Source organism: Culicoides brevitarsis, chromosome 1 (assembly GCF_036172545.1).
Source record: "Culicoides brevitarsis isolate CSIRO-B50_1 chromosome 1, AGI_CSIRO_Cbre_v1, whole genome shotgun sequence".
NCBI classification, from domain to species: Eukaryota; Metazoa; Arthropoda; class Insecta; order Diptera; family Ceratopogonidae; genus Culicoides; species Culicoides brevitarsis.
The window spans coordinates 44,174,563-44,188,168 of record NC_087085.1 but is presented as its reverse complement, the minus strand read 5'-3'; the positions used below and the strand labels follow the sequence as shown (position 1 = coordinate 44,188,168).

General features: G+C 28.4%; 4 protein-coding genes across 4 annotated transcripts in view; 2 read left to right on the top strand and 2 right to left on the bottom strand.

Moving 5' to 3' along the window:
* The window catches only part of LOC134838217 (CDC42 small effector protein homolog), a 42,381-nt gene extending 37,288 nt beyond the window's left edge, over positions 1–5,093 (top strand). The window contains exons 4-5 of the mRNA XM_063853696.1: positions 3,787–4,125; positions 4,674–5,093. Of these exons, the coding sequence (XP_063709766.1) occupies positions 3,853–4,125; positions 4,674–4,682 (282 nt within the window). The 5' untranslated portion in view covers positions 3,787–3,852 and the 3' untranslated portion in view covers positions 4,683–5,093. The remainder of the gene's footprint in view (positions 1–3,786; positions 4,126–4,673) is intronic.
* Positions 5,094–5,302: 209 nt separating this feature from the next.
* On the bottom strand, positions 5,303–9,267 carry LOC134837911 (SANT and BTB domain regulator of class switch recombination). Its single transcript, XM_063853305.1, has 3 exons — positions 8,570–9,267; positions 6,292–7,732; positions 5,303–5,461 (listed from the first exon to the last, which is right to left on the bottom strand). The coding sequence occupies exons 1-3, from the start codon at positions 9,265–9,267 to the stop codon at positions 5,303–5,305; spliced, it is 2,298 nt and encodes a 765-aa protein (XP_063709375.1).
* Positions 9,268–10,344: 1,077 nt separating this feature from the next.
* LOC134837236 (surfeit locus protein 6 homolog) lies at positions 10,345–12,161 on the bottom strand. Its single transcript, XM_063852604.1, has 3 exons — positions 11,977–12,161; positions 10,779–11,917; positions 10,345–10,724 (listed from the first exon to the last, which is right to left on the bottom strand). The coding sequence occupies exons 1-3, from the start codon at positions 12,101–12,103 to the stop codon at positions 10,503–10,505; spliced, it is 1,488 nt and encodes a 495-aa protein (XP_063708674.1). The 5' UTR covers positions 12,104–12,161; the 3' UTR covers positions 10,345–10,502.
* A 69-nt stretch (positions 12,162–12,230) lies between these two features.
* Positions 12,231–13,023, top strand: LOC134838385 (ribonuclease P protein subunit p25-like protein). Its single transcript, XM_063853904.1, has 2 exons — positions 12,231–12,501; positions 12,555–13,023. The coding sequence occupies exons 1-2, from the start codon at positions 12,309–12,311 to the stop codon at positions 12,974–12,976; spliced, it is 615 nt and encodes a 204-aa protein (XP_063709974.1). The 5' UTR covers positions 12,231–12,308; the 3' UTR covers positions 12,977–13,023.
* The last annotated feature ends 583 nt before the right edge of the window (positions 13,024–13,606 follow it).

Below are 13,606 nucleotides of genomic sequence, written 5' to 3'. Positions count from 1 at the left end.
CACGTGGCTCTTTTTTTTTAACTTTTTACTTGCCAATGGGTTCAGTATTTAAATTTTCAGATGTTTTTTTTTATTAATAGGTCAAACTCTCTCCTTGTAAAAATTCCTTACAGTTTCTCAGAATTGGTTCAGAATACAAAACAATGTTTTTTCATTTCCATTGTTTTGAGTTCAACATTCGTGTTTGAGGCATTTTTGCAATTCACTCATATTATTTGGTTTTTAGTTTAGCCAAGAGACACAAAGGTCAGTCGTGTCATGTATACTGCATATGTGGTATTTTTCAATCATATTCCATATTGTTCAAGGTGACTTCATTCGTTCATTTCCGTGTTCATAATACAATAATGTATTCATGTTAGAACTCAAACAAAAACTTTAATATCATTCTAGCCACGCATCAAGTCTGTAAAACATGATTTAACCAACATTAATGATGGCGTTTATAAATTTGTTATTACTTATTTATTATGACTGTTCATGAAGAATGTTGAGAAGAAAACAATGCTGGTTCTTGTTTTAACCTTTCGTATAAAAATCTTCCTTGTTTTTATGGTTATTGAACGTGTTTACAAAGTTTATTCTGGTTTGACTTGATTGAATGTGATTTCACCTACATTTGTTTATGATTCTCTTACAAAAGCAAAGTCTTTATTATTTTATTTTATGAGCTATTGAATTCTTATAAAAAGCGGGCTGAAACAATTTTATGAACTCATCTCATATCAAAATGCCCTTCAAATGACCTTTAATGTTTTCACAAATTTTATCTTGCATCTAATTAGCGAAACGTGTGATAATTTGTTTGAATTTAACCTCAAATAGAAGTTTAATTCGTTTTTAATGTTTTTTCAATGCATATAGAATCCCAAAATCCAAAATGATTTCAGTTGTTAACGAATAGCAGAATGAAACTGTTGACTTTTGCTCTATTTTGGGCTTTTTTAGTCTTCGTCGCTAATGCAGCTCACAATTTTGATTTGTTCGTAAAGTACATAAAGTACAAAGCAAATCCCGAATGGGTCGGCGATGTCTTTTACAAACTAAAAGCAGTACGAGGAAAGCCCGGAGGTCTTGTAAGCGGTAGAGGGCGTCTTTTAAAACCCGTTAATAACATTTCGGTTGCAGTTAATATGTTCTATCGTTTTGGTACAATTTATCGCCCATACCTTTTCAACTACAACAACATTGAGGTTTGCGAATTGGTTGCGGAGAAAAGAAATTTCAAGTATTCCAATGTATTGGCGGATTTAGTGATTAGCATTGTAAAGCGCGTAATTCCGCAATACTTTCATCCATGTCCTTTTTTGCCGGGAATCTATGAGCTGTATGATTTGGATGTTAATGCTTCATGGACTCCGTATATGCCTCCATTTTTCCCCACGGGAGAGTACAAAGCTACAATTAGGGTTTACTTCCCGCATAATAATTTGACATTTTCGGATTTTGAAGGAAGAGCTGTTTTGAAAGCTTCTCACGAGAATCGGGCGACGGATTACTCCATGTTGAATATGGGATGAAAATGGGTTCGAAAATCTGTCATCGTGTTGAACTGTTCTTATAATAAAGCATGAACAAACGTTAAATTATCATATTTGATTTTCCTGAAATTATTGAAAAATTAACTTCAAATTAGAATCAGGTTTGGATTTAAAATTACCTCGCGTGTCAGAATTTTTGGGAAATCTTATCTCAACTATGAATCTTAATTCGTTTTTAATTCTAATTCCAATTTGAAGATTTGATGAATTTTACTAATTGGTTTTCGGTTTGATAATTTGAAATAACATCCGATTCGCTTATCAGATAAACACTGTTCATAAATTAATGTAAAAACTTTTGTATTTTCGTGAAAAACAAATGTGAAAAAAATAAAATTTTGTTAAAAATTATAACAAATGTCAAATTTTTAATTGAACTTTCAGTTAAAAAAACTCAAATTTTTTATTTTCAAAAAATCAGAAATTTGAAAGATAATTTCAATTTTTTAAAAAATTTTTTCTTAATGTTAAACGAATCAGTAAATTTTTTAAGGAAAAAATTTTAAAATTTAAAATTTATAAATTTTCAACAAAAATAAATAAAATTATGAAAATTAATTTTTTGACTTTTTAAAAATTTTATAAAAAAAAAATCAAAATATTAAATTAAAATTTATTAAAAATTTTAAAAATTTTAAAAAAATTATAAAAAAGTGAAAAAAAATTAATTTATTAAAAAAAAATTTTAAATAAATATTTTAAAATATTTTAAAAATTAAAAAAAATATTTTTTAAAAGCTGAAAAAAAAATAAAAATTAAATACAAACTATAAAAAAAATTAATAAATATTTTTTTTTAAATTTATAAAAATTTCGAATTTCAAAATATCAAATCAAAATTTAGAAAAAAAACTTTTAAAATTTAATTTAATAAATTTAAAATCGCATGAAAAATGTTGAAGATTTGATTAAAAAATTGAAAATAATTTGTAATAAAAATAAAGCATGAACAAACGTGAAAAATTTCTTTTGCTTGCACGAAATCAATTGATCTTGAAAAAAAATGATTGATAAAAATTTTTAACTTACCTATATTTCAACAAAAATTGCACTTTTTTCCAAAAGTAGAGTAACGACCAACTTTTCTGTCGGTCGACTTTTTTTCAGCATCTACTTTCAGCTCCATAATATGCAAACGAACGAACAACAGGAAAAATAACAGGAAGAAATCTATGTAATAAAACTGTTCTTGATTGTATGGTTTGTCGTGCGAGTTTACATAAAGACGATATTTATCACATTACTTCATAGCTTCGTTCTTTAATCAAACAGATTTGTTGGCTTCTTACGGTTGTTGTACTTAAAAATTTTTTTTTCAATTCCCGTTTCTTGATGATTTTCACGATTTTTTTTAGTTTTAACTTGAATTAGAATTCACAATGGGCTGAAATTGAAAAAAAAATATTTCTTCGTAAAAATGATAAAAAAAATGAGTTTTAGTAAAAATTTATCCCATTGTGCAAAATCGTGTGTGCGAATTCAATTAAAAAATCCACTTCTGTACCGCATCTAATTACCATGATCATCTCTCTTTTCATCTCCAATACAAAAAAATAAAAAATGATACACCGCAAATCATCTTCCAAGCACGAGTGAACCAAATTACTTCATACGTCGATAACTTACCTTTAGAAGAAAAAAATAAAATAAAAAAAACGAAGAATAATAATAGAGCAGAAAAAAATTGAAAACAATCGACAGAAAAATTAACTTACCGCCATTCCGTTGTTAAATTTATGGGTCACAGCAGTAGGTTAAACATTCGATTTTTTTCTCAACTCCCGTCTTTTTTTTCTTAACTTACACTATCATTAGACTTGAATTATTTTAAAAAGTAAAGTGAGTGAAATAATTGTTTGTTCCGATCATTAAATAAATAAATAAACTTACAAAAAAAAGAGATCAATGTCAAATCTGTCGTTCGATTTTTTTTTTTTTTTTTTTTTGAAGAATTTCTTTGTTAGTCGATGATCTCCATTAAATTAAATAATTAAATTTAGAGATTGTCCGATTTTTTTTTTAGGTCAATCGTAAACGATTGTTTATGTTAATTTTTTGACGTCTTTGAAGTTCCCTCGACGTCATGAACTGCTTTCAATTAAAATGAAATAAAAACTCTCTTCGGTTTATATTATTAGCGAATTATGTCACATTTGCGGTTATTTTCCGCAAGATGCCAATCACGCGTCATTCGACCACAAATTGATTGAAAACATTGACGATTTTTTTTTTTCTTTCATTTCAGAATTTCTTTCGTGATCCAGCGAGATAAAAGTCGAGCAAAATAGGTTCCAACAAGGGAAAAGAAGTTATGGCGACTGTCAATGACGTGTGGATTCAGCTGTTTTCGTGCTGTTTCCATTCGCCACAAAGTCCGCATCGGCCCGTGCGTCGTCATCATCAAAGACTGAAAATTGATCGTTCCATGATCGGAAATCCAACGAATTTTGTGCACACGGGGCATATTGGATCGACAGATGTTGAGATGTCGTCGCATCATTTGACGTCGTTGCAAACGCAAATGCAGAGCAAGGGAGGTTATGAGCCCGGGTTACGGATGTCGGGAAATTATGAGAAAATTAAGGTGAGTTTTTGGGCGGGAATTTGATTTTTTTATCTAAAAAAAAAATATTTAAAAAAAATGTAAATTAAATAATTAAAAAAAAAAAAAAAAAAAAAAATAATTAAATTTAATTTTTAAAAAATTGAAAAAAAAATCAAATTTAATTTTTTGAAAATAAAAAAAATAATTAAATAAATATTTTAAAATTTAAATTTTTTTTTTAAAAAAATATTTTAATATATATAAAAAATATTTTAAATTAAATTGAAATTATTAAAAAAAAATAAAAATAAATATTTTAAAATTTAAAAAAAATAAAAAATTTTAAATTTAATTATTTTATAATTTAAAGAAAATTATTTATTTAAAAAAAATTAAATTTAATATAAAATAAATTTTTATTTATTAAATAAAATAAATAAATTAAATTAAATAAAAAAAAAATAATTATTTTTAATATTAAGAAATGAAAAAAAAATAAAATTTAATTAAAAATTAAAAATATTTTTAACGAAAAAAAATTTATTGCAAAAAATAAATTATTTTAATTATTTTTTTTTATTTTTTAGGTATATTGACAAGATGCTGCCGATACTCGTCCCACAAACATGATAATCATCTGTTAAGTTTTTTTTTCTTTATTAAACATAATTAATTAATTAATTATTATATTTTACTTTGAACATAAGAATTCATAATTTTTGCATTTTTTACTCGATAATGTTAAGAAATATTTTTGTAAACCGTTATTCTTCAAAAGATTCGTATTCCTTAAAATTAAAAAAAAAGTATTTTTTTCCTCTCATAAATATAATTCAATAAATAATCAAAAAATGTTAGAAATTTAAGTCAAACTAGAATTATTGTACTTACCTAATTAGAATTAAACTGAGCTTAAAAAGTGCTAAAAAAAGTTTTTGTCGTGCCTTGAATGACGAAACTTTCTAAAAAACAACAATTTCAATCAAAAATGCACTTATAGAGAATAAATAGAGAATTAGAAATTAAATTTAGATAGAATACTGTAAATTTTTTGTACGTGTAAGATCAATTAGATGACAAGAGATATTGTTTAGATATACAAAAAAAAGCATGAAAACAAATGAAACATGAATAAAACTGAATAAAAAATGAGCATTTGAAGTAAAAAATGTCTTTGAAGTTAACAATTAAACAAGAATTTCGTTAAAATTGGGAGTTATTTAAGAGTCATGGAACGCATTCGGCTTGAAGTGTGTTTCTGACGATAATTTTCGCGCCAATCTGATTCAAGTTTCACGTAGATTCCGCCTTGTTGGTACATTTGCATGTAAGTATTTGTGTCGCTTCCTGTCTTTTTGCCCACTAATGTGATGACCTTGAAGAAAAAATAAGATTTTTAGGTTAAAATTTTTAATATTTTAAAGAAAAAATTAAAATTTTTAATTTTGTCTCAAAAAAAAAAAAAATACAAAAGTGATATAAAAGAAAAGAAATTAAATTTTAAAACAAAATAAAAATATAATTCTTTTTTAAAAATAATTTTAAAAATTATAAATAAATAAATTTTAAAAATTCAATAAAAATTCATAAAAAATTTTATATTTTTTTAGAACAAAAAAAATTTTTATTTAATTTTCTTCATTTTTTTATAAATTTTTTAAAAACTTTTTATTTTTTATTTAAAAAAAAAATTTTTTTTTAAATTTTTTGTTTTTAATTTTTTGAAATGTTTGACTTTTTTTAACAAACTAAAAATTTTGAAAAAAAATAATTTAATAAATTTTTTTAAAATTATTAAAATTATTTTTACTTTTAATTTTTTTTTAAATTGAACCAAAAATTTTTAATTTTTGAAATTTTAAACTTTTTTAATAAACTTAAAATTTTTCTACTGAAAAATTTTCTTTAAATTGGATTGAAGTCAAAATCTATTTAAATATTAAAAAAATATCATTAAAAATTTGTAAATTGCCTTCTTGCTAATTCAAAATTTATTGAAGCTAACCTCAAAATAATTTTTTAATAATAGATTTTAATCAAAATTTAAAAATTTCTCATTTTGAAACTTTTTAAGTTTAGTTTTTATTTGTAACATTTATGATTTCTGAAATTTTAAATTCAAAATCGATTCAAATTAAAAGAAAAATTCAGAAAAAAACAAAATTTAACAAAAAGTGAGGTTAGAATTAAAATCTTTCTACTTACTTGCTTCATTGCTCTTTCCTCAAACTCCCTCTGATTATCCTGATTACTTCTCGCCGACGTTTCTCCTGACCAAGCAACTCTTCCGTGCGATTGTTTCGCCATCGCTGGTTTTCCTCTCTTCCGATTTTCCTGCTTTTTCCCTTTATTAAACGTCACACTTGAACTACTCAGATCTTCGCTTTCCTCGCCATCGCTACTATCGCTCGACGAATGACTCAAATTCGAAAATGTCTTGTCATATTCACTCGATTCCGTGTCGCTGCTCGATTCAACGCACGAAGTACTCGCTTGACGTGCGATAAACTTTCTGCTTCTCGTCACATCTTCAATGTACAATGGCGGAAGTAATCCTTGCCTCGCCCCCCTTGGAATCAGCGAAATTCCCGCCCACCAATTCTCGTTTTGTCCCGCAACGTAAGGTTTAATGGGCGGTTGTTCGTACAAATTTCCGCCGTCAGCTGCAACCATGCAAAGTTGAATAATGGCGCGATCTCGATCAGTTTCGGGGATAATTGTGTGTTCGCGAAATTGGCATCCCGATGGTCCGGGGAGGGTTTCATAACGATTTGCTTGAGATCCGCAGCAAGGGTAGCGTCCTGTTGCGGGACCAATGAATTGCGGGAGTTCTGGATGAAATTGACACCATAACATTTGATAAGTCGGGAAATATTGTTCGCAGATCGAGCAATACAAAAAATGACAATGTCCCCAAAGGCGCCAATAAACTTTTCGCCACGATTTGAGTTCTTTATGCAAAGCTGAGACGTAATTCGTGAGATTCCATTGCGTGTCACGAACATGCGCGCTCACAAGTTGACCCCATCGATTGAGTTTCATGTTCTGCGGAACGCAAAAAACGAACGAAGCAACTGTTTGTGTGAGATATTTCCCACAACGCGAACATCTGTACAACCCAGCAAGTGACGCGTAATGTCCCCGTAACGCTTGCGGCTCAATTTCGCACAAACTTTGAATCATTTTAGTCCAAATCCGGGGCGCAATTCGATCTTTTTTGTCTTTTACGGATTCCAACTCGACATTCGTGAACATCGCCGCCAATCGAGTGATGATATTGTCATTCAAACACGACAAATTCGCACTTGCTTTTATGACATCGTTCAATTTTCCGTGACAAAACGACAAGCAATCAAGTAACAAAGGCTCCATTTGAAGAAAACTCGCGGAAACGAGAATAGGAACGACGTTACTTGCATCCAACGAGGGCCATTCTTCGGGAGGAAAATTGTCACGTTTCACCCATTTCATGAGCCATTCGAAAATTTGGAGATCGCAATGCACGGAGATATCCATGTCTTCGAGACGTTGTCCTGCGGTGACGTCAGCAAAATATCCCATCTTGGAAACGAGCAGTTTTTGGGGGCAACTGAAGTCACGGGAAACGCCTTTGAGTTCGTCACAAACGCGAATTATTACTTCAGGTCTGAAATTTAAAATAAAGAAATTTTTTTCAGGTGAGTAAAAATTTTTTTGAAACAAATGTAAAATTTCTCAAAAAATTAAAAAGAAAATTTTTTTTTCGTTAAATTTTCGATAGAAAGTAAATTTTTGAAGAATTTTTTTAAATTTGAACGAATAATATTTTTTAATTAATTTTTAATTGCTCAAAAATTTCTCAAAAAATAAAAAAAAAATTTTTTTCGTTAAATTTTTGATAGAAATTAAATTTTTGAAGGATTTTTTTTTAAATTTGAACGAATAATATTTTTTAATTAATTTTTAATCGTTCAAAAATTCATCAAAAATTTTTCAAAAAATTAAAAAAAAATTTTTTTTCGTTAAATTTTCGATAGAAAGTAAATTTTTGAAGAATTTTTTTAAATTTTTAACAGCTGTCAATTTTTTTTAAATTTTTTTAATTTTTTAAAAAATATAAAAATTAACTATTTGACATTTTTTTTTAATTTTATAAATTTTTTTTCGATAAATCAAAAAAAATTTTTGAGAAAAGTAAAAATTTTTCAATTTATATTCAAAAAAAAATTTTCTAAAAAAAAATGATTTTTAAAAATATTTTGACATTTTTTAGAGTTTCATATCAAATTTAATGAAATTTTTTTGACAGCTGTCATTAATTTTCATAAAAAAGTAAGAATTTTTTAAATCAAAATGAGATTTTGAAAATTTTTGTTAAAATTATACGCAAAATTTCAATAATTGTTCAAAACTTGACATTTCAACAAAAATTTTTGACATCTGTCAAATTTTTAAACTGTCAAAATTAATTTTTAAAATTTTCCTTATCAAAAAATATACTCACTCTCCATTTTTCTCATTATGTCCCAAACTATTTCCCACAGAAGACTTTTTCCGCATCGTTTTCGGCGGATGCGACACCGAAATTTGCTTATCTGGCGTACTTTGAGGCTTCTTTCCAACTGCAGCGCCCTCTATCGGCAAATCTTGCGGTTTTTCATTATTCGCTCCGTTAATTGCTTTCACACTTGGACTCAAATTCTTACTTTTCGCTCCATTCTGATTCGCCGTAACTGTTGCATGTCCATTACATTCTTGATTTGCACTTCCACAAACGAACGGAAGCACCGAATCCAAAATCCCTTCGTTAATTACTTCATCGAGTTTTGCTTGGAGCGCTGTATCTAAACCACGTTCGCCGTTCGAACTGAATTTTGAACGACTTTTAGTGACACCTTTTTTATTTTTTAACTTTTTTTCGTCCTTTTCATCTTCAGATTTGCCTTTTCCCGTGAAAACGTTGGGCGGCGAGGAGCTTCGAACAGCATTATTTGCTCTCGTGAGGAGACTCGTGATGAGTTCATTATTTTGAAGTTGATCAAAATCGAGTTGATTCGAATTTTTGCTCTGATTTTTGTTGTTTATGGAATCCGTGACTTGAAAACTGATGTTCAAAAACTCCAAAAAGTCGGAAATTTTGACAACTCCAACGTCGGAGCTTTCGTTGCTTCGATTTTCGCTCAATTTTAGGATGCCAGACATGATTTTTTGTGTAAAAACTGCGAATTTTGATGAATTATTTGTAAAATCAACAGATTTTCGGTTGCTATGGATTCAAATTGTGTCGAAAATTCCAAGAGGGTTTGTTATTTGCGACATTTTTTCGCGTCGCCAATGACTGTCATTTTCATTTTTCTCACAAAACATTTGATTTCTGCAAAAAAAAAATAATTTTTTAAAATGGTTTTCAGAACAGCAGTTCGCAATTTGAAATTTCACTTGAAAATCATGAAGACTTTTCCGCCGGAAGTTGGGCAAACGTCGTCAATGGACACCGTTCAAAGTGTCGTTCGTACCTCGAGCGGAACTTTTGCTGCCTGGCATCCCGATCAAGATTTTCCGTATGAATTTTCGAAGCCAATTGACTTGAAAGTGACTGATTCGAAAACTTTGTTGAAGGATTCGGTGCTCAATACGGCGATGGAGGCTTTCAAAACGGACAAACCTGAACTCGTCATTGAGGAATTGCGGAAAATGACGCACACGACAAAGCACATTTGGTATCCACGTTCAAGGGATAGGCGAGCGAAGAAGACTCCGATGGATAGGCCTTATCTGTAAAAAGTTTGAAGAAATGTTAGAAAAATAAAAGAAATTTTTTTTAGTTTAGAAATTGATGAGTTTTGAATTTTTTTATGGTTTTTTCGACGAAAAACAAAATAATTAAAAAAAATAAATAAAAAATTAAATTAATTTAAATTTAATTTAATTTTTTTTTTTTTTTTTAATTTTAAAAGATGAAATTTCATTAAAGATTTTAAGTGAAAAATTTTTTTTCTTTGAAAAGAAATTTTTTAAAAAATTCTCTTAAAATCATATTTTGTTAAAAAAAAAATTTAAAAATTTTATGAATTTTTGAAAAATAAAAAAAATCTTGAAGAAAAATTTTTTGTTCAATCAACAGTTTTGGAAATTTTTCAAAAAAAATTTGAATTTTTTTGCAGAAAAAAAAATTTAATACTCGAATTTATTTATTTATTTATTTTTTTTTTTTTGAAAATAGGATTTTAATTTTTTGTTTTTGGAAAATTTTTTTACAATAAAAAATTTTAAGTCGAATAAGTTGAAATAAAATTAATTTAAAAAAAAAAAATATAACTTTCGTTAAAATTTAAAAATTTTTCTAAAAGTTAAAAAAAATTTTTTTCTCTCAATTTTTAATTTCTTTAAAAATTTATTTCTTAAAAAAATAAAATGCGAATTTTTTTTGAACAAATTTAGTAACCAGCGATGATTTTTCCTTTTTTCGCCAATTTTTTCATCTTTTTGTTCTTCTTTTCCTTCTTGCGTTTGTCTAAGTTCTCTTGACGCTTCTTAATTTTCTTCTCTTGCTCTGCTTTGACCTTTTCTTCTCGCTTCTTCCAACTCTCTTTCGTTTTCTTTTTGCGTTGTTCCCTCTTCCTTATCGTCTTTTTAAGGATTTCTGGATCATCTTTTGTCTAAAAAAAAATTTTTTTTATTAAATTTTAATTTAAAAATTTTAAAAAACTCACTTTTTCTCCTTGAACCTTCTTAAAGGCATTTTTCCATGCAATTTCTTTCTTCATCGCCAATGCTTTTTCCGTTTCTCCCGCTTCCGTCAATTCTCGTAACTTTTTCTTTTGATTATTGAGATCCTCCAAAAGTTTTTTCGGGTTCGTATCTAAACCTTTTTTCTTCTTTTCCGACGCAGGAAATTCAATTTTGGAAAAAAGAAGTTTTCCTTCGGGGTTGAATGCGTTGGCGACGGGTTTTATGTCCTTAATGTCCTTTTTGACGTCTTTCTTATCGTCTGTGGCATCTCCGTTTTGAGCTTGTTTCTTCTTTTCTTGCTTCAAGAGGTTGCGTCGTTGTTGTTTTAGTTTGAATTTTTTCGCTTTTTCCTCTTTTAACTTCTTTCTTTCGGCTTTTGGGACTTTTGGTTTGGATTTTCGTTGCAAGGCTTTCGCTTTTCTCTTGTTTTCAAGCACTTCCAATTTATTTTTGAGCTCTTCAAGTTTTTTCGGATCAACTTTTTCCTCTTTTTCGACCTTTTTCTTGCCTTTTGCGTCACCATTTTCCTGTTTCACGACTTCTTTTGGGCCTTTTTTCGATGCTTTCTTCTCTTGTTTCCAAAAATCTTGCAAAATTTTGTCGTCTTCGTCGCTCGAATAACTACTCGGATCTGTTTCCGAGAATTCTGGCTCTGAAATTCCGTCCCATTCTTCGCCTGTGCCAATTTCTTCTTCTTCTACGTCGTCTCCTTCGCTCATTTCAACGTCGCTTTCCTCTTCTTGAGACTCGTCTTTGCCATTTTTTTGTGTTTCATCCTCGCCTTGTTCTTCTTTTTTCTTTTTTTCCTCCAATTTCTTCAATTTTCGGAGTTTTTTCTTCAAATTTCTCTCTTGTTTTGCGAGTTTTCGTTCTGTAGCGCTCGGTTTTCGCTTTTTAGCTTCAATTAGTTTTGTGTCGGGGTTCATTTCCATAATTCGCAACATTTTTGCACTTTTCTTATCGAGTTTTTCCGGCTTGACTTGCTTCATTTTCTTATCTTTCTTCGTTTTTTCCTTTTTCTTGGCGTCTTTTTTGTCCGTACCATTCGCTTTTGCTTCTTTCGCTAACTCAGCTTGACGTTTTTTGAAATCCGCAACAATTTGACGCTCTTCGTCGGAGTCTAAAATAAAAATTTTTTAATTTCCAGAAGATTCGATGTTAAAGAAAAACGTTTCTTACCGGGATCTTTTTCGCTGCTTGAGTTAATTTTGTCCTCATTTTCCGCTGGAAGTTTTGTTTTTTGCTGTTTTTGAGGTTTTTCAGTAGAATTTGCCTTTGTCTTATTCTTTTTCTTGATTTTAACCATTTTTTAAGGGAAGTTTTTGTGATTTTTTATTAAAATTTGATGAAACTCGTCGTGTTCAATTGAAATTTGTTTACAAAACGCACATGTCGAGGAGTTTGACAGTCATTGGCGACATTTTGTTATTGTTTTTGAGACACTTCAGGACGAGTTTTGGATAAAAATTCGATTTTTCTCAAAAATTTCGTGAGGATTTGTCACTTTAAAGATGGAAAATTATCGAAAAGGCTCAAATATCGAAGAAGAACTCACCAAAGATCGAATTCCAATCCCAAATTTACCGGAAAACTTCCTTTGGATGCACGTGAAAGGCGGCACAAAAGTACAAAATGTGATAGATTACGCTCGGAAAGCTTTGGATGCCGGCGAATATCGATCCGTTGTTTGGAGCGGAAATGGAGGTAAACATTTTCCTTCAATTCAAGTCAATTTTCACTTAAAAATCTCATTTTAGGAGGAGTTCCAAAGACAATTTCTTGTGCGGAGATCATGAAACGTCATTACCATCTTCATCAAGTCACACAAATTTGTTACACGAAAGTCGAGGAGATCTGGGAGCCGCTTTTGGAAGGTTTAGAACAAATTGTGGTCAAACGAGAAATTCCAACTGTGCATATTTTGACGTCTTTGGATGAAATTGACCCATCAACGCCAAGTTATCAATGCTCAGGACAAGCAACGTCGATGTCTTTTATGCCAAAAGCACCCAAAGAGAAGCCTTTTAACATCGATGCGAAGAGAAATCCGAGAAAAAGTAAAAATCCGGGAAATTCTCAACAGAGTAATAGTAATAAGAATCAAAAAAAGTCGAAAAAACCTGAAAAAAGTACAGAACAAATCAGTTCGTCAAGTAAAATGGAAACTGAAGAGACATAAAAATATTTAAAAATTTTTTTTTTTTTATTTTTTAAGGCTCGTTAACTCAAAAGAAAATTCTTTAAAAATTTATTTGTTAAAAAATTTAAAATTCTATTAAAAAATTATTCTAAAAATTTTTTCTTTAAATGGAATCTCTTTAAATTTTTTTGCTTTGCAATTTAAATTTTTTAATTGAAATTATTTTTTTAAGAAAAAAAACATTTTTAAGAAATTTCATTTTTTAAAGAATTTTAAGTTAAAATTTGTTCTAAAATTGAATTTAAAAAATTTTTTAAGAAATAAATTCGAAGAAAAAATTTAAAATTTTATTCAAAAGAATTTTACAAAAATCTTAAAATTTTAAAGAAAATTATCAACAATATAAATACTTAATTCAATTTAATTTTTTTTTTTTTTTTTTTTTTTTTTTGATAAAAATTTTCAAAATTTCAAGTTTTAAAAAAATTATTCGACTTAAAAATTTTACATAGAAAAAATTATTTATAAAAATTAAATCGAAAGAAGAAATATTTATCATGAAAATCCAATTTTCAAAAAAAAAAAAAAAATTTTTTAAATTTAAGTCTGAAAAATTTTTTTTTTCTTTAGAAAAACTTTCACAATTGTTGGTTTAACGAAAATTATTTA

Bases quoted from the DNA above. Each gene is read 5' to 3' on its own strand.
- LOC134837911 (XM_063853305.1), bottom strand. From the start codon at position 9,267: ATGTCTGGCATCCTAAAATTGAGCGAAAATCGAAGCAACGAAAGCTCC. The intron at 7,733-8,569 runs GTGAGTATATTT...TTTAAATTTCAG, and splicing joins CATAATGAGAAAAATGGAGA to ACCTGAAGTAATAATTCGCG. The intron at 5,462-6,291 runs GTAAGTAGAAAG...TTTTTCTTCAAG, and splicing joins AGGAAAGAGCAATGAAGCAA to GTCATCACATTAGTGGGCAA.
- LOC134838385 (XM_063853904.1), top strand. From the start codon at position 12,309: ATGGAAAATTATCGAAAAGGCTCAAATATCGAAGAAGAACTCACCAAA. The intron at 12,502-12,554 runs GTAAACATTTTC...ATCTCATTTTAG, and splicing joins TGTTTGGAGCGGAAATGGAG to GAGGAGTTCCAAAGACAATT.
- LOC134837236 (XM_063852604.1), bottom strand. From the start codon at position 12,103: ATGGTTAAAATCAAGAAAAAGAATAAGACAAAGGCAAATTCTACTGAA. The intron at 11,918-11,976 runs GTAAGAAACGTT...TTTTTATTTTAG, and splicing joins AAGCAGCGAAAAAGATCCCG to ACTCCGACGAAGAGCGTCAA. The intron at 10,725-10,778 runs GTGAGTTTTTTA...ATTTTTTTTTAG, and splicing joins AGAAGGTTCAAGGAGAAAAA to ACAAAAGATGATCCAGAAAT.